Source organism: Poeciliopsis prolifica, unplaced genomic scaffold (assembly GCF_027474105.1).
Source record: "Poeciliopsis prolifica strain line A6 unplaced genomic scaffold, Auburn_PproV2 SCAFFOLD022, whole genome shotgun sequence".
Taxonomy (NCBI): domain Eukaryota; kingdom Metazoa; phylum Chordata; class Actinopteri; order Cyprinodontiformes; family Poeciliidae; genus Poeciliopsis; species Poeciliopsis prolifica.
The window spans coordinates 2,165,150-2,183,419 of record NW_026562397.1 but is presented as its reverse complement, the minus strand read 5'-3'; the positions used below and the strand labels follow the sequence as shown (position 1 = coordinate 2,183,419).

General features: G+C 37.2%; 1 protein-coding gene across 4 annotated transcripts in view; it reads right to left on the bottom strand.

Annotated features, from left to right (window-relative positions):
• Positions 1 to 1,306: 1,306 nt before the first annotated feature.
• LOC129369780 (stromal interaction molecule 1-like) overlaps positions 1,307 to 18,270 on the bottom strand; it is a 30,108-nt gene continuing 13,144 nt past the window's right edge. The window contains exons 7-14 of one of the 4 annotated variants that reach the window (XM_055045398.1): positions 15,178 to 15,355; positions 10,094 to 10,271; positions 8,289 to 8,456; positions 7,680 to 7,780; positions 7,350 to 7,579; positions 5,803 to 5,883; positions 4,398 to 4,461; positions 1,307 to 2,698 (exon numbers count right to left, since the gene is read on the bottom strand). In XM_055045398.1, the coding sequence (XP_054901373.1) occupies positions 2,191 to 2,698; positions 4,398 to 4,461; positions 5,803 to 5,883; positions 7,350 to 7,579; positions 7,680 to 7,780; positions 8,289 to 8,456; positions 10,094 to 10,271; positions 15,178 to 15,355 (1,508 nt within the window). In that variant the 3' untranslated portion in view covers positions 1,307 to 2,190. Of the gene's footprint in view, positions 2,699 to 4,049; positions 4,462 to 4,481; positions 5,884 to 7,349; positions 7,580 to 7,679; positions 7,781 to 8,288; positions 8,457 to 10,093; positions 10,272 to 15,177; positions 15,356 to 18,270 lie in introns of those variants that run through there. The other 3 variants (XM_055045397.1, XM_055045399.1, XM_055045400.1) reach the window with 3 other exon arrangements.

Genomic DNA, 18,270 nt, shown 5'->3' with positions numbered 1-18,270 from the left:
CTTAACGAATTTGACTAACAGTATTTTTTATAGCACAACAAATGCTATGGCCAAAAACCTCACAAGGTCAGTTGTGTAGGAAACGTTTGTAACAAAGTACCGTTACTTACAAAAGCTGGCTGTTCAGAGTGTGATATCCAAGCATGTCAACTAGTGGTGGGGCTCCATTCAAATTTTCAATAGTTAATTGTAGAGTCTGTAATTAATTAGTTCTTGTAGCTATTGAATAAATAAATAGATGGATCAATAACAATTGTTTCTAATGTAAACTGGTGCAAAGTGTTGTTCTGCTTTCCAGCGTTTCATTCATGGAACTTCTTTATAGAAGTGGACTGTGATCTTTGACGTTCATACTGGTGACATCTGTGCTGCTGCTACATGTGTAGCACTGAGATGCCATTTTTGAACAACTTCACTGTTAGGGTAACAACAATGGTCTCTTCTCATTCCATCATATTGTTTTATTGAAGCAAATGTTAGCCCAGAGTGAGCCAAAAGAAGGGGCTTCGTCGTCTATTGCTGACTGCAGATGTCGGCTGTGCGTCAGATTTACGGACGTAGCAGAAACACACGAACACGAAGGTTCTCCTTGTATGTAAAAAGATGAATTGCATTAAAGTTTTTAAACATCCTAAAATGGATGTGATTGATTTATCTAAATGAATGCTTCAAAGTCCTGACTGTAACAAATGGAAAGAAAATGTCAGAAAAAAGGCTCACTAGTAAGAGGTAACTACTAGTAACTAGTAGTTATTAGAGATAATTACTAGTTACTAACAGATTGTGAAGCTAAGACTACTTCCATACATAACCAGGACCCAAGTTGCAACCAGTGCATTTCTTGCATTACGCAATTCCTGAACCAGATGCAAAGGGTTTAAGCTTGAAGTAAATTGTTTATGCATCACTCGGTGCCACATTTTTCCTTTCACTTAACCTTCCACTGCCAGGCTTTGATAAAGCACTGAGAGCAGCCAGCAATTAGCTTTTGAGACTCCATCCTACATTTGGGTGGCATCAATGACAGAATGGTGGGGAAAAAAAAAAAAGGATCTTATATCCTTTTATTGTGTTGGCCATGATGTAACATTTCCATTTTCAAACTGACTACATGTAATGTAATGTAAACATTATGATCTCAAATACAGAATTGAGGATTTTCCATTAGCTGGAAACAATGACACTGAAATTAAGTGTTCAAAATGATCCCTGTTAGTTCTTTTGAGCTTCACCTCTCAAACTAAATGTTTTGGATTTACTTTTCAATGCTAATTTAATTTAAATGAGACGCATAAGTAGGTTTCAATTAATTGAAAACTTTTTTTTTTAATCTTTGTTTTTTGTTTAATATAGCTGGACTTTAAAGCAAGAAAAATAACAAGCATCCAGCACGTTCCCCATTTTGTACAGAGTGAACAAGTATTTAACATTAAAAAAGAAATGCCCTTACCCTAAAATGTGATTGTCGTTTTGTAACATTAGCAGATGTGAATTCCATCCACAAGTCTTTATTGTTACACTTTGTCTAAATAGTAACATTTTGGTGTAGCCAAACCTCTAACTACCACTTCTGCTATTGTGTATTTAGTTCCCCGAAATGTATATATTCATCCTTCTAGACAACAAATAACAGAAAAATCAGTACTTGCCAGTTGAAAACAAAAAAAAAAAGGAGGAACAAAACACAAGAAACAGTGTGCATTCATTTGAATTCGTAGGCTAGACAGCTAGGTAGTAATCAAAGTAACATCAAGTTTTTTCTATGCTGGATAACAACACGAACCGAGCAAACACTAAGAGCATATCAGTCAAACAAAAGTGAAGACATGCAAAATGTCTAATTGTAGAACGAGGAAATAAAATAAAATAAAATAAAAAAAATCCAGAGGGAGAAACGCTTCCCTTTCAGACCAGCACAACTTCCTGCAGGAATAAATAATACTACACATTCCACTGTACAGACCTGCCCCGCCGCGCTCCGCTTCAAGCGCTGGACCGTCGAGCAGAGGAGGCCAGACGGTGGGTTGCTCCCACAGTCCAACGCAGGCGTCGGAACCTACAGGTAAAACGCATCGTGCCATCTTTTTGACCGTAATTAAACTCATGACATTACAAAAAGAAGAAGAAGAAAAAAAGACAAATAGAGGAATACAGTCAAGCAGCTTTGATAGCCTTTTTGGTTCACGTTGCTCATTTCTTCTGTTTCTTGAAGATTTTGAAGGGGTGTTTCTTGCGGATGACGGCGGAATCTGTATCTTCTCCTGTAGAGCAGCTGTCCTCCTCCAGAGGACTCTTCTTGGAGGACAGCTGCGGGATGCGACTGCTGCCCTTCCCCCCCGGTGCCATCGCTCCCGCCTGGCCACCTGTCGGAGACGGCGTATCCGGCTCGGTCGAGTTGGGGCTGAAAGACCGGGAAGACTCGGAGAAGTTGTTGATCTCTCCCAGGCTGGGCGACTTCTCCATGTGGTGGATCTCCTTCATGAGGATGGGGCTTCCGGAGACGTTCTCCACAGCGCCACCGTCGTAAATCCGGTTCCCTCCATTAGAGTGCAGGGAGACGGTGTCGTCCGCCCGGCTGGAGAGGCCGTACATCAGAGAGGTGGGCTTGATCAGATGGCTTTTTGAGCCGTAGGCCGAGAGCCGATCGCCGACTTGTGAGAGGGACAATGAGGAGTCAGAGTCGGAGCGGTTCAAGTCCCTACAGGGGGAGCCAAGCGTAAAATAAGAAAATTAGATGGGGTTGGGGGGATTGGAATAAGCATAGATTTTATAATTATGCATGTATTCCAAATAGGGCTGGGCGAAATGGCTTAGAAATAAACTCTTTATTTAGAGATGCACAGACAAATTGGCCTTGACTTACTTAATTTTGAGAGATTGGTACTCCCAAAAGTATTGATGCATGTATCAATACTTAAATCGATACTTTTAAGTATCAATTCGTCGATACTTAAATGTTCAGACTGTTTTTAGCAACATTTCAAACACTGCTGATTGGCCAGAAAACTGCAATCAGTCCATTCATAATTTTTTTCTTTATTATCAGATAGTATTTTCTAAGGAGAAAATTACAAATGACTAAATATTTTCAAAATCTGGCTGTTATATCCATCGTCCCTACAACAGCATATTAGGCCCAGGCTTTGAGAATTTTGATGTGTTTACAAGAATAGTCTCAATATTAGCAGATTTAAGACGCAATTATACATGAATGCTTAAAACTGACACAAGAAAGTCATTTTAATGAGAAAAATTCATCCTGTAAGCAAAATCTGATCAGTTTGTTTTGATCTTTATTTGAAATACTGCATGACGGTTTTAAAGTCCTGCTTGACAGTAATCTGACGCTAATGTGTTAAAAGATGAAGTATTTCCTTATCTGTAAAGCTAATACCAAATTATCATTCAAATTTTTTTTGGAATATTGGGTTCTCATAAAATTACTGCTTCATCTTCAAAAGATTACGACTTTATTATTTTCATAATAATATGACGTTATTCTTGTAATTAAGGAGAAAAATGGAGCCTGGTCCTAATAGGTCCTAAAGTCCTAATTAATAGAAGCACGTTTGTCAAATAAGATTGCGGACTTGGCTCTGGACTCTGAACTTGGAAACACAACCAACCCATTGGAGGGGAAAAAAATATAAGTTTTCCAAAAATAAAATCTTCAAAAGCCAATTTTAATAGAATAATAAAAATCTATCTTTCGCCCAGCCCTAACTCCATGCTTGGGTTCATCTGCACTATGTCTGCAAAGCGGCATGCTGAGCGAAGCCTGGGTATTGGAACTTCACGCTTGTTAATAGTGGAAGGCAATGAATGTCAGGAGCTCTGCAAAAAGGTTGAAAAAGGAGAGTAACTGTTTTAAAAGGAGCAGTGATGATAAACACAATGACTTCAACTACTGAGAGTGACAAAACCCAACACTCTGAAAAAGTCAGTCTTGCAAGAAATGTAAAAAAAAGAAAAACATGACCAAAGGTGGTTAGAAAAATAAAGAAATAAAAAGAACCACACACATGCATAGTGTAGTGTGAGACGGGTACCCGAGACTGTCGCTGCATGTGGAGTGAACTTTGGAGATATAATCAGGAATTGGGTCCATGGGCTGGAAAGCAGCATGATGTACATGGGAGGAATGAAGGGCAACACCGCCAGCAACGGTGCTGGGCAAGCAGGAGGAGGAAGAGGACAAGGACGGCACAGACTGAGGGATTGGGTTGAAAGAGCAGATGACTGACGGGTGAGACACAGCTGAGGAGAGAGTTTGCAGAGGAAGACATTCGAGTTGCCCGAACGAATGGCTTCGGGACTGTCTGAAGGCAGGCCTAGGCTTGGAGGGGTAAGGGTTTCCCTCCCCCTGCTGCCCCGCAAGCAGGGAACTCTCTACCAACCTCTGGGAACCCAAAGCCAGCTGGGGGTCAATGTGGCGTTGGCGCAGGGACATCATACTGGGAGCTGCAGGGAAAAGCCACAGCATTAGTAGCAAACACTGACAGGAGAGATTTTGATAAACAAGGGAAGAAAAGAAAAAAATTAACAGAGGAAAAGATTGTTGGGAGGTTACACGGCGATGCACCAATAAGGCCGTTGTTGGCCGATATATTTCTTTTTTTTTTTGGTCCAACCTGCAGATTCATTAAATAAAACAGAAAATAGAGAGAAGATGGTTCTGCGGGTTTTTTGATGGAAGTAACAAGTTTGTAATACAAAAAAAGACTAATGAATAAATTCTAAACATTTATTATGTTTAGGACTTTGTTTAATTCAAAGGTTTATTGGGGCTGGAAGAGATCTGTGGAGGGAAGCTGATGAATGAACAGATGACTGGGTGAAAATAAAGAGATGAAGGGAATAAATTCTTTACATTTATCAATTTTTTATTAAACTGACAAAAAAAAAAAGCATGATTGTGTTTGATGCATTTACAGAAAATAGGAAGAGTTCTTAGTTTTGATGCATTTAAAGAACAAAAATGCAAAAATAGAAAAAGGCCTATTTTTTTGTATTGACCAATAATAATTGCAAAAAAAAATGCCTCATGAGATTTTTTTTTACAAAATTTTAAGCTAAAACTAAACTTGAGTTTTTGTCAGAACTTATGTCGAGACAAAAGGTTTTTTGTGTGTTCATCTGAAATGCAAACTAGATATAGTGCTTATACAGTTTTGCTTACTCGCTGCTCAGAGTGCAAGTAAAAATACTATTAGTTTCAAATAACCTTTTTGAAACTATACTAAAAAAATAAAATCACTAAATCATGAATTTACTCATAAAATTTGTAAATTTAGTCATTTTAATACTAAATTTTATTACCAACTGAGTGGTAAGATTTACTAAATTAGTTTACAACAACATCAATAATTAAACAGGTGTTTAATCAATAAACTATTTATTTGAATTCATCACAATTAGTCCCATAAATGGCTTCATCCCTAAACAAGACCAATTCAAACTTTGCATCAACTTTTTAAATGCCTTATTAATGCATCTTAGGAAAATCGCAAAACAAATGTATCCTAGCATTTCCAAACAAGAAAAAAATATTAAATGGAAAAAACTGAAACTTTTTGAATGTTATTGAGATAAAACTACAGGAGTGCATCAAGTACAAGACACATATGGAGATGGGAGTTCATGTGGTGAGCAGGTACTAAGAAAATATTAGTAGAGTTCTCTGATGAACAGCATTGGTTGTTCATTCAGCTGTGGCCCAGAACATACAGGTAAAAAGAATTACAGACGGGTCAAAGGGAAAGGCAGTTTGAAGACTGAGTTTGGGAACAAATAACTGCCAACCAGAATACTTCCTTATGGACTGGCATTCTGAAGCACTGGGCCACAGGTCACCGACTCGCCGCCTCAGCTGCAGTGTGCTGTCTAAAGTGAGGTCAATGGGAAAGTGTTGGGAGCAAAACAGAAACAAAGATGGTGTGTAAAGAAAAAAAAAGGGGGTGGGGGGAGTGAGAAAGGGAGTGCAATTAATATTAATAAAAAGACTTGCATGTGTTAAAACACATGATGTAATGCTTAAGGTTTTGTCTAAGTAGTAACTTGAGACGTTTTAATAATGTGACAAAACACTGCAGTGGTTTGGGAGCCTGAAATGTAAGAATCTAATATCACACAGAAAATCCATGTTAGAGGAATAGATGGAAAGATGATGGACAGCAGGATGTGCAGTGATGATTACACTGGGATCTGCCACAGAGGCAAACTGAACATTGCTGCAGGATACATTAAAATATCAACACAAAAACTTATTCTTATAAAGTATATTTTTCTGAACAGTTCAGTTTTCAATAAAAAAAAATAAAAAAGTCACAGAAGGCCTCAGTGTTAATATTAGCCTAGAGTTTAAGTAAACACTTAGAATATTAAGAACATGACTTTCAAGGTCAGGGCCATTTGAAAGTGGCCCTGACCTCTGAGTGGCCAGGAAACAAGTAAAACAATCGGATGTTTTTTTCCGGACAGTGTAAATCCCTGTCTATGTACCTGAGAGCTTCCAGGTTGTGGTAACATCCCTCAGAGATGTTGTCTCTGCTTCTAATGTCAACAGTAATGACAATAATTAAGAGAAAACCCGCTGAAGAAAAAAAAAAACATTTTATGGCCACTCTTCCTATCTTACAATTTCTAAAGAGAAATCGGAATTGCTGAAAATCAGTACCAGAAAAAGATTTACTAAAACATGTGATTGGAAATCTACAACAGCGTGTTAGGGCCATTGTAGATACAAATAGAGTACATTTCCACCAATAGAACTCAGAAATTTTTAGATCAATCTCAGAAATTTTCTAGAAAAAAGAAGGACAAGTTTTAGCTTGAAGAGTCAATTTTTTGACTTTTGAAACTCAGATTTCCAAATTATTTCTAGAAAATTCCTGAAATTAATCTAAAAACCTTTCTTTCTAGCAAAACTACAACTTTTAAAACAGATTTTTCTTTTGTGTGGAACATTTCTGACATTATTCAAAAAAAATTTTTTGTTTGGCAGAAATGTACTTTTCTCTATCGACAGTGACCCTAATAAGTCACTATTGGTAGCATATTAGCCAAAAAATTCAGAAAAGTACAAAAATCATGTAAACTGCAACTGTTTTTAAGAACAAGACAGCTAAAGTACATGAACAAGTCCAATGGTCTTGAAAACAAATATTCACAAAACAATTAGTACATCACCTCCGTCACCAGTTTGAGATGGAGGCAAAGAGGCAATTTCTCCAATTGTCATGTGGTTGATTTTGTTTTCTTTTTTCAATTCCCCACCACGGTCTTTGGCTGTTTAGGGAGTCGTTTGCTAATCCCCGAACTTTGGGGAACACATTTGAATGAATCCTTACATTGGAGGATTCCAGACATCATGCCTTCGTCCAAGTCGTCCATGTCGTCAGACATGACGAAGTGCTGCGGTGTGGCTCTGCCGCCCATGAAACTGGCGTCGAGGTTGAGAGTGGAGACAAGCGAGGGAAGGCCCGGGTTGTTGACGATAGTAAAACCTGTGAGGATCTCAATCTTCTCCCAGCGGTGCAGCCTTTCCCTCAGAGCGGCAGTCACCTCACCAAGCGCTTGTCTGGCAAAAAAGTTACAAAGAAAATACATCTATAAGGATGCACAACAATCACTAAGATATTTTATATAGTTTTTCTGTACTGTTGTTCAGTCCGACTCACTTTGCAGCCAAGATTTTGTGGTCCACATCATCCAGTGAGGAGCTGTGAGCCACATGGAACGTCCCAAAGAGAGTGTTCCTCTTTTTCTTGATCTTTTCTGCCTGTGAAGCAAAATGCAAAATTTATTGCTTTGTTTCCATATATGTAAAGATGAAATTTCTCTTATATTTCTAGAGAGGAAACAGAACCAGAAAACAATTTTTGCTGGTGCTGGTCCCATTAGAATAATGGGTCTTGTATGGAAGTGGATTAAGGCCAATGAAAAAAAAAAGAATTTTGGCTTTTTTCCTCTGAGTCAGATTTGTTTGAACAGTTTAAACAATTCCGGCAAATCCATTCTTAAAAATCAAATTTATCAAATAAATTTTGGATGGCTATCAGTATGAATAATGTGCAAGTTTACAAATCCTACAGTAAAGAAATGTTTGTGATTATTTTGCTAACATAACATAATTGACACATAATCACAAGTTAAAATTCAGAGGAAACAAAAGGTAAAAGATCTAAGAATAAATCTTTTATTTTTTAGCAGAATTAATCTGGTCTGCCATGTATCATCATTTAAAAACCAAATTCAATAAATTCTACTGATACTGTTGTTGTGCTCACCCCCTCTTTGGCCACCAGGAGCTGTCGTTCGGCATTTTGCTTCTTGATGTTGTAGTACTGCACCTCTACCTCATGGGTGAGCTGCAGCCACTTCTGAAGAGGTTCTGGAGGAGACCAGCTGCTCCGAGACTCCAGTTCCTTCTCAGCTTTCTTTAGAGCCATGCGCACCTACAATAAGTTGTTCTCAAGGTTAAGACATAAATGTAGCACAACAATACATTAACAACAACAATCTGGAAACAACTAATGTTTACTGTTGTACAATTTTCTAATTTCTTTATAGTAGATATAAGATTTCATTACTTTAAAATGACTGTGCCGAGAATAGTTGGGTGACGAGTTTGATACGTGACTCATTAAAACAAACGTTAGCCTCTCCCAGTCTGTATTTTGGGGAATATGTCAGTAGCCATTTCTGCATTTATTCATGGGCTTGGTGACCTTGCACAAACAATTTGACAAATGGAGAAACAGTGCGTGGAAAAGAAAACATCTGTTAGTTTCCAAAAAGCCAATATTACAATAGCGGATTAAACACAAAAACTTGAATCCTGGGTTTTCTCACAAAGTCTTTTGATGTTGTGTAACGTCTTGGCCAAAGACGAGAATTAAAATAACAGAAGTGCTGTATGAAATCCTGTTTCATCACGCTGAAGGACAATAAACCACACTGTCGTGTGCAACGCTCTGCAGAACTGCCCCGATCATAATGTCATCACACACTTTCAGAACCAGAACCAAACATGGAGAAACAGCATTTAGTTTTTATGCTAATCCGGAACAAACGTTCAGAAAACTGCAAAACAGCCGAAACACTTCGATCAATACCAATTACTCCAATTGGTGTAGGTGATGTTATAACTGAAGCACTTATTATTTTTTTGTATATTTACTTGATAATATTTGTTTCTTGTTTCATTATTGGTAACTATATTATGTTTTCATAGAGTAAAACACTTTGAACTGCATTGATGCTAAAATGCACAACAGTACAGAACTGCTTCTGCTCCTCTGTTTAAGGAACTACAGATTCTGACAATTTAGAACATTATTATATTTCAAATTTGTGGTTTTATTTCCAAAACAAAATACCAAGTGCATTTCATTTATTATTTTAAATCAAATTTGCAGTTTTTTTCTTAACTCAATGCTTCATGTTCCTGATGATCAGACCAGCAGTTTTTTCAAACTTTGGAATGACTCAGTGAAAGACTGGCCTTCTGTAAATTATTAAAAATTATACTTAAAGTTGTGATTTAAGTACATGATATGAGTTATTGATAGAGATTTTATTCAAATTCTCACTCATTTTTAAAGATGTTTTTTTATTTTTTAATGGTTATATTTCATAGACTTATGATCAATTGATGAAGGATTGTAGTGTTGGACATTTTCCTGTAACATTTAGGTTTTATATAAAGGAGCTTTTGCCTCTTCTTGTTGCCAGCGTGTGCAGGGAACTTTGCTCTACAAAAAGGACATCTGGAAATGATTTCCTAATTACCTGAATGACTTTATTAAATCAGAGTTGCATCTGGCATCAATGTAGAAAGGTCACCATGATAAAATATGAGCATGTGTATGTATCAATTTCACTGTTATGAATTAGAAATAGCAATTATTTAATCATTGCTATCCATTTAAAAAATTAAGCTGAAGAATGAAAAGGGAATATAAATCATGTTTACATTACAGGAACTGGAAAGTACCATCTATACAAGGGAGTAAAAAAAAATTGTTTTTTTCATCCCTTGCATTGGACCTTTAATATGGTAAAACTCAACCTGACCTGAGAGAGACAGTACCTGTTCCAGCTCTTCTTCTGCATACTTCTGCCGACTCAGCTCGTTCTCGGAGCCTTCTCGCAGCTCTCGCAGTCGCTGAGCTTCTTGCTTTGCAGTATTTATCTCGTCTCTCAGCTTCTGCTCCAGGTTCACCTTCTCCACTTCAACCGTGCGATGTTCCTCCTGGGCAATCTGCAGCCTTCACGCAAGATCAGGGGCAAACAGAAAAAAAAGTTAACTTCCATTTAACTCATCTTAAAAACCAAGTCATCTGCATGCAAGTGCCACCTTGGTGTGGAAGGTGAGCAGTGAATCAGCCCTGCATCACCGGAAACAATGGCTGACGTGGAAAAGCAGAGCAGCACGCTGAGCTGCTAAGCTGCTCACAATAAAGTGACATCAGAGAGAGGCGAGCCAGAAATGACAACAGCTGTCAGTAAGTGGCCTCAGAATAGCACAGTGTAATTCCAGACACACCTGTGCTCTTTGATTTATGAGATAGGTTTTATCTCTGTTACATTCTCTAATCAAGTAATTTAAAAATATATATTTCAAAAATATTTAAGTAAGTTGCAAATGATAATTATGCCAAAAGTGATTTTGTAAAAAATAAAATAAAATAAAAAATTAAAATCGCTTTTGGCAAAAAGTGACCTATCCCATCATTTTAGAAATTTGCTAGTTGTATTAATCACGGAAGGTAAAGTCTTTAAAAAAGTATTATTTGAATCATCTTTGAAAGAGTGATGTAATTTCCTCTGTTGGTCACTAGGGAGCAGCAGTCTCGCCCGGTCACATTAAAGCAGAACAACAGAGTCAGCAGAGAACAGCAGACAAATGAAAGCTGATCCAGAACACCAGCTGTGGAAAAGGTGGCTGGTTGGCAGTCCAGCTAATAAACTCAACCCTGACCTTAACCACACTTTAGCAATTATTCAAACAACCTTTGACATCCAGAGAAAATCTGTTACTGTACACTGGTCTTAACTGTACCTAGTTAGAGCTAAGCAAACGGGGCAAAGCTGGATTTAGGTTTTTACATCTTACCAGGAAATGGTGGCATATATGAAAACATTTACATCTTACATAAGTGTGCCTGCCAACTGGCTTATGAACATCCCTCACAGCTAACGCAGTCCTCGTCTCCATTCAGGATTCGAGTCTGAAACACCAGAACCAAATTCTGATTCATATCTAAATGTGGGTGAATTAGCACTGCGGTGGCTACGCTTACCGCCATCTCCCACCAGAGCAGAGGAACTTTAAGGCACACAGGAAATCCTGCCCTTGTCAATGCCGCCAGTTTCCTGACGGGGAAGTCATGTTTGAGCCTGGCTACTTGATACTGCTAGAGGATCTGCTGCAAAGTATGGAAAGAGAGCAGCTGGCAGCCGGGATCAACTACACACAGAGGACATACCTCCATTCTTCTCGGACAGAAAAACACTCACAGCAAGAGATGCTTCTCAGAAGTCTGCAAATTATGAAGAGCAAAATATTACTTGCTCTTTGCCAAAATAAAATACTCTGTTGTAAAGTAGGGTTGTGCGACCTATGATTATTTTAGCAATTGATTAATCAGTTATTCTCACGATTAATCGGAAAGAACAAATGCCACATTCTACAGCTTTTATGTTTAATTACGTAAACCTTTTTGGTAAAATACAAGAAACAAGTTGAAAGATGCAAATAAATGGTCCAATTCCTTTTTTAAATAAGAAAAAAAAATTATGACAAATATGCAAAAACAGAGTTTTTCTTTAGTGAATCTGAAGCAGGTGAAGTTAAAACAATTCAAATTCAAAGTACTTTGTTGATCTCAAAAGGGAAATTAAATGTCAACTCATTCACTCAACATTCTTCAAAGAGTTATTATAGACGGAGAAGGCTGGGGCAGGAAATAGCTCCTGTTGCAGTCTGTATTACAGCAAATTTGAAGAAACTATGCCACTTTAGGAATTTTGGCTAAAACATATTTACAGACAGTTGTTTTTATCTTAAATGCAAAATGTATTGTTTGTACAGTTTTGGCTTAAATACCAATTGATTACCAAAGTAGTTGATGATCATTTTAGTAATCGATTGATCACGATTAAGCCAATTAATTGTTTTAGCCCAACAGTAAAAGTTGCAACACATGGAGTTACTTGAATTGTTTTGACCTAAACAGCAACATAATGAAGACACATTTCAAGCTTTGAGCAATTAAAAGGTTTGCATACGCACGCACACACGCAAGATTCAAATACTCACAACTTTGCAACAGACAAACCTTGACTGATATCAACCAAATGCAAATACTTCTGCTGCTGTGAAGCAATATGATTACAAAATGATTTTTCTAAAAAGTAGGAAAATCAGCCAAGAGTATACCACCTGGGTGGATGGCAAGTTATAAATTGCTCTTTGTTTGATCAGTAGCTAAAATATTAGCTTTTGATCGTTTGGCTAGTTAGCATGACAGCATAATTTTCAATCTGTCTGAGGAAGAAGTGTTGCACTGAAAGGAGAAAACAGCATTAGCAGTGCTCAAAACTAATAGCCAATCTATTAGAGGAGCACAGTGTGACCCAGCTGACCTGCCCTCCTAGCAGAAGCATGTGGCTCTCTTGGCAGATTGATGGGAGGATAATTTAAAAAACATGTTTATTTTTCTGACTGAACAGCTTAAAAAACAATGTCTTGTGATTACCATATGCAGAGTTAAATTAAGGTTGTCAGTGAAATCAGCTAATCAAATCTAATGTATTACATTTTTTTTTACAAAATTATTCCATCACTTAAATGCCACAATGCATAAACTTTCTATGCATAAATTATTGCACATTTGTGTTGGCAAATGTTTGGTTTACTAGACCAACACAAAGTATTCATGGAAGATTGTAGATGAGTACTGCATAAAAAAAATATATATATATTAATTTAAAAAAAACAGCATTTGTCATCCACTCCTCTAAGAAGTAATAAATTATTTTTAATAACCTATGTATTTTATGATATCAAAGGGCAGCAGCAATCTAAAAAACAAGCAATTATAATGGGTAAAATAAATTAAACATAAATAAATGTCAAAAATTTAGGGAAAAAGTGTACTCAGTGTCTTATTTCTTATTCTAAAGCAGCAGAACATGCTGCTGCTTACCTACACATTGTAGGTGTGTTTCTATCAGATTTGCACATCTTTGTGCTGAATAATGAATCCAGCTCAGACTAGATGAAAATGCATCTCAAATTGTGACACAGATTCCTAATTGTACTCAACTTTCATTTCAATGCTTTAAAAAAAAACATTCTGATGACCACATGATGCTGCCCCCACCAAGATTTTTGTACAGTGTGTTCTGCAACACGTAGCACTACTTTTATAGGCCCAATGTTTGGTTTATGTCTCATCTGACCGGACCGTGCTTTGTCACATGTTTGCCGTCTTTTACGTGCTTCACAGCAAACCGCAGATGAAACTTCAACTTACTTTCTTTAAAGTTTCTTTTTCCCACAGCTCTTTCTGAAAGCCATATATTTGGCCAAGCCTTTTGGTCTCTTCTTTCAAAGTTTCAAAGCATTTGAATAAAGAGGAACAAAGCATGGTATTAATCTAAGACTTCATTCTTTTCATAAACCTTCAACTACCACTGCACTGACAGCCATGTCAAATTAGGCATCTAAAATTAGAGATGGAAAATCTAGGAAAACAAAAAAAGCCTGACCTGTGTAGAAAATGACCACGTATCCTTTTAAGGTATAGGAAGATCAAGTGCAAGCTTTGAAGCACATTCTCAGAATTCCTCCAGGCAATTCAGAGAATTACCAGAACCAATAAGATGGATATCTTTTACAACATCTTTGCTAGATCTTCAAATCTCAAGTTGCTCTTGCCAATTAGGCAACTGCTATTTTGCTCAAATTAGGAACTTTATGCTGGAATGAACTAAAACACAACATAAAAGAATCAGAGTCATGTGCCAATCTCATTCCTTCTTCAGATCACATGAACAGAGGTTTAGAGCAAGCGACCAAAGAAAAGCTGAATTTGAGATGAAACACGGCAACTATGTTTACCTCGAAAGAAAAACTTGGACAAGGCCAGCGTTCTTGTATAGATTTTCACACTGTGTTTATAAAATATCCTATTATCTGAATGTACTATAAATAACTGCAGCCTTGTATTTAAGAGACCTTGTGATGAAGAAGCAAAGATCTGTTTAGATTTCTGATTTTCTGGTAGACAATAGCCCTGTTCCTGCTTTAAAGGTGCAGTATGTAACATTTATAATCACTGTGTTGTGATAGTATAGTGTGAAACAGATCATCTGTGCAATAAAAAAATAAATAAGTCGAGCTCCTCTGCTTCCTCCCAGTGCTTACTTTTAACAACCAATCAGAGCAAGGAGGCGGGTCTTAGTGCTGTCAATCACGCCTGTGCCAGAGTTGTTTGTCCGTTATTAACACATTTAGCACTGTGTTCACTAGGATGATTGACAGCACTTAAGCACGCGTCCTGGCTTTGATTGACCGTTTCTTATTTCTTCAGAAGGCAGCAGCAGCTCAGGGAAGACAGATTATCTGTCTCATTGTCTCACAACATGGTGGAAAAATTGGATTTTTTACAGAAGTTATGGACTGCAACTTTAAAGCTTTTGTCCCACAGACTGATTAACGGCAACAGATGTTACTCCAAGAAGAAAGTGGACGTTTTCTTTACCTGCTTTTTCTTACCAGAAACCAGAAGGATTTTGACCTGCAATTTATGATTATTATTTATAATCACAATCTCAAGAGTTACCATTTCACCTCAAAGCTCAATAGAACCAGGATGCGGGTAGTAATTTTCAGAAATGCAGACTTCATTTTGACCTAGTTTTTCCAAGGATTTATAATACACATGGTGCAGTTGTTCATTTTATTTACCAATTTAAAGAACAGGCTACGTTTCATTATTTCCTATTATCTTGTGTGCCTAATTGCTTATCTGTTGTCAATCATGACAACAGATATATAATTAATACTGTCCTCTAATCTAATACAATATAAAGCTCCAGCCATAAAGGGCAAAGTCCTTGCATCATTGAACAGTTTGTAGTGAGGATGGTGGGAAGAGCCCTTACTTCTGCTGTAGATCATGCAAACTCTGCTCAGCCCGCTGGAGACCCTCTAAGTCCTTCATCATTTTCTTCATGTGGTCCTTCGAGTAACGATTCTGGATGTAGGCAAACCAGCAGCCGCCCATTCCGATCACTATCGACACCACCAGCATGAAATCTTTCAGGTGGTTGTGTCGATTCACTGAGGGAAAGAGAATAAAACAAGGTTCATTTTAGTCTAGGCCTGTCACTATACTATGTTTGCTGCTCAATAAATTGTCCCAGTAATTATTCTGATGAGTGATAGCGATGCTGTTTTGGAACAATTTTCAAGTAATATATTTGAAATGGCATATTCACTCTTTCAAAGACCAATAAACTTAAATTTTGTAAAGAACATTTTAACTCGAAGATATTTAAAACAAAATGAAACACGACAACCAAAAACAGTAAGAAACAGGAATAAAAACTAAACACAAACAAAATGGCAATAAAATGGATATTAGTCATCAGAATGGAAACTCAACTAAATTTATTATGCAGTTAACTGCTTAATGCGACAGACTTAACACTGCAGTTTTCAAAAGAAAATGTTATCGATGGTAATTTTCAATTGGTTTTATGCATGCCGTTTTGTCATGGCTGCTGACATAACACTATCAAGAGGGGAAGTCACAATAGGTCATTCCTAATGGAAGAAAAATCATACAAAGTAACCATGAGGTCCTGCACATTTTATGCAGTAATTCCTGTAAGAAGCCTTCATGGGTATGGACTGCATATATGAACATACTTTTCAGTTGTAGTTAAATCATTTTCATATCATTTATGAAAATGATTTAATGTGACACCAAACCTTTCTGAAAAAAATAAACGCATTTAGATTTTTTTATTAGTTACAAACTGTAATCATCAAAACAAAGATGAATTAATCGCTTTGTGTTTACATATTGTATAAAACATTTTCAACTTTGTATAAAATCAACATTTTCAGTCACATTTTAATTTAGATGCAGCTGCTGAAGTATGAACAAAATCTGCATCATAAGTTAAGGCTTTTAAACAACGTGCAAGCTTCACAAGGATGTGGTGTAAAGAACATTTCAAAGTCAAAGTGCAACAAGTGTTGTGGATTGACACAAATGGGGTCAGCGTCACATATTTAGGTTGCGGTGACGGGGGCTAAATTAAAAAGAAAAGAAAAAAAACCTAGCACTGTCAACTGCAGATAACAAAGGCTATTTAAGTCCGGGAACCAACGCTTGCATTCAGCAGAAAACTTTTGTGGGTACATTTCATGAGCTATGAGCAAAGCTAGAATTTATCTAATCAATGAATGTGTAATAATTCTGCTAATATAAAGAGCCAAAGCCATCAGAACTAATGTCAGGTTAAAAAGTTAATGTTGCTTTTTGTGAAAAGATTCAAATTTAGTTCATATCAATCTTCTACTAGACACACAAGTGGCCTGGTTCGATCCCCATCCATGCAACAGTTACAAAGCCATCCACAAAAAAATGTCTACTTAATGTTACAAGTTGAGGCAAGCTTTTTTTCCCCTGGTAAAACCTGATAAAGGGCATGCAAGTACATCAAAACTATGATTTTTACTTCCTGGAGCAAGACGAAAGTCTAGGAAAGTCCACAAGTAAATCCCAGAATAAAAATAGATCATGAGAAATATACTTTGTTTGGTCTCTCAAGGAAACAGTTTTGGGTGAATGTACACATTGTATTGCGTGTGATTTAAAAAGAAGACCCTTCCTTAAAAGTGTTTCGGAGGTAAGCCATTAAAGTCCCACATGAAGCAACAAAACTTTTAAAACTGAGACTGAATGTTTTTTATACCTGCTTGTAATTCTAGAAAATAGACAACAAATAATGTGCACAGCAACCGAGCGCAGAACCTTATTAGCCTGGCAAAAAACTTCATAAAAGGGTCTGGAGTCTCAGATCTTCAGAAAGAATTGCTTCCTGGAGCCCTGGACTCTGTTGAAGTTTGAAACTTTAAACAATTGTTAACGGTTGGCTGTGATGCCAAATGTTATGCTAGTCCATGGTATGAGTCTTCCTAAAAATTGTCTGCACTGTCAACAACCATCCTCCATTGCGAAGAGAGAAGTGGTGAGCTGAACGTTTGATGTCGTTTCAATATTTGGAAGAGTGGCAAACACGAACTGAATGTTTACTTCCTCCTCTGCCTTTGTCCAATTGTAAGCAGACTACAATTATAAAATAGTGCAAAAAATCTTCCTCATCCTTCACAACTTCTTCTGTTTGCTGATTGGCCTGGTTGAAATTTTACCAGAAGAATCCAAGTTGATGGGTTAAATCCCAAATGGAGCAGTGAAGAGAAATGAGAATTGAGCAAAACTGCATAGGAAGGCAACGGCCAGGGTAGAAGCTCATGAATTTTAAATTATATAAAATTCCTCATCTTTAATAGCCGTAAAATGGGTACTGACTTTCCCCTTTTGTATGCTATTGGAGCTTGTGTTACTATATCATCTTAAAGCCTGTTATGTCTTTGAACAAACAGGTAGAGAAAACAGGATGATATTGCACATGGCTGACCTTACCAGGGATAGGCAACACAAAAAAATGCAGCCAGGATCATCATCTTTAGAGAATGTGGACGCTCAACCAAGCCTGTGTGACTAAGATGGCCTTTTTCTCACCCAGAGAAAACAATCCCTGCATTGGGAACACTTTTAGGTATAGGTTAATGAATCTGTTACAATCTGAGATTAAGGAAAGTCACAACCCCAATCCAAGGAATTAGTTAACAAGGCTCCACAAATGGTGTCAGCAAGAACTGAACAAATAAATTATGATGCATTAATATGTGTTGTGAGCACAAATGTTATGCTATAAGAAAATGCTTATTTTACAGTGTTTTTTTTTTCTCTCAGTGAACATCTCCTAAGCCTTTTATCCAGCATTTTTACATCACCACCATATTATTACAACAGGAACAAAAAGCCTGGACACATTCTACTACTTAAATCATTAGCCAACACTAACTGCGGTCCAAACAGTTCTTCACGATATACATATTGTGTTCAACATTGCAGCAAAACCTCGATTTGACCTTTCATGAGTCTACTGCCAATACAA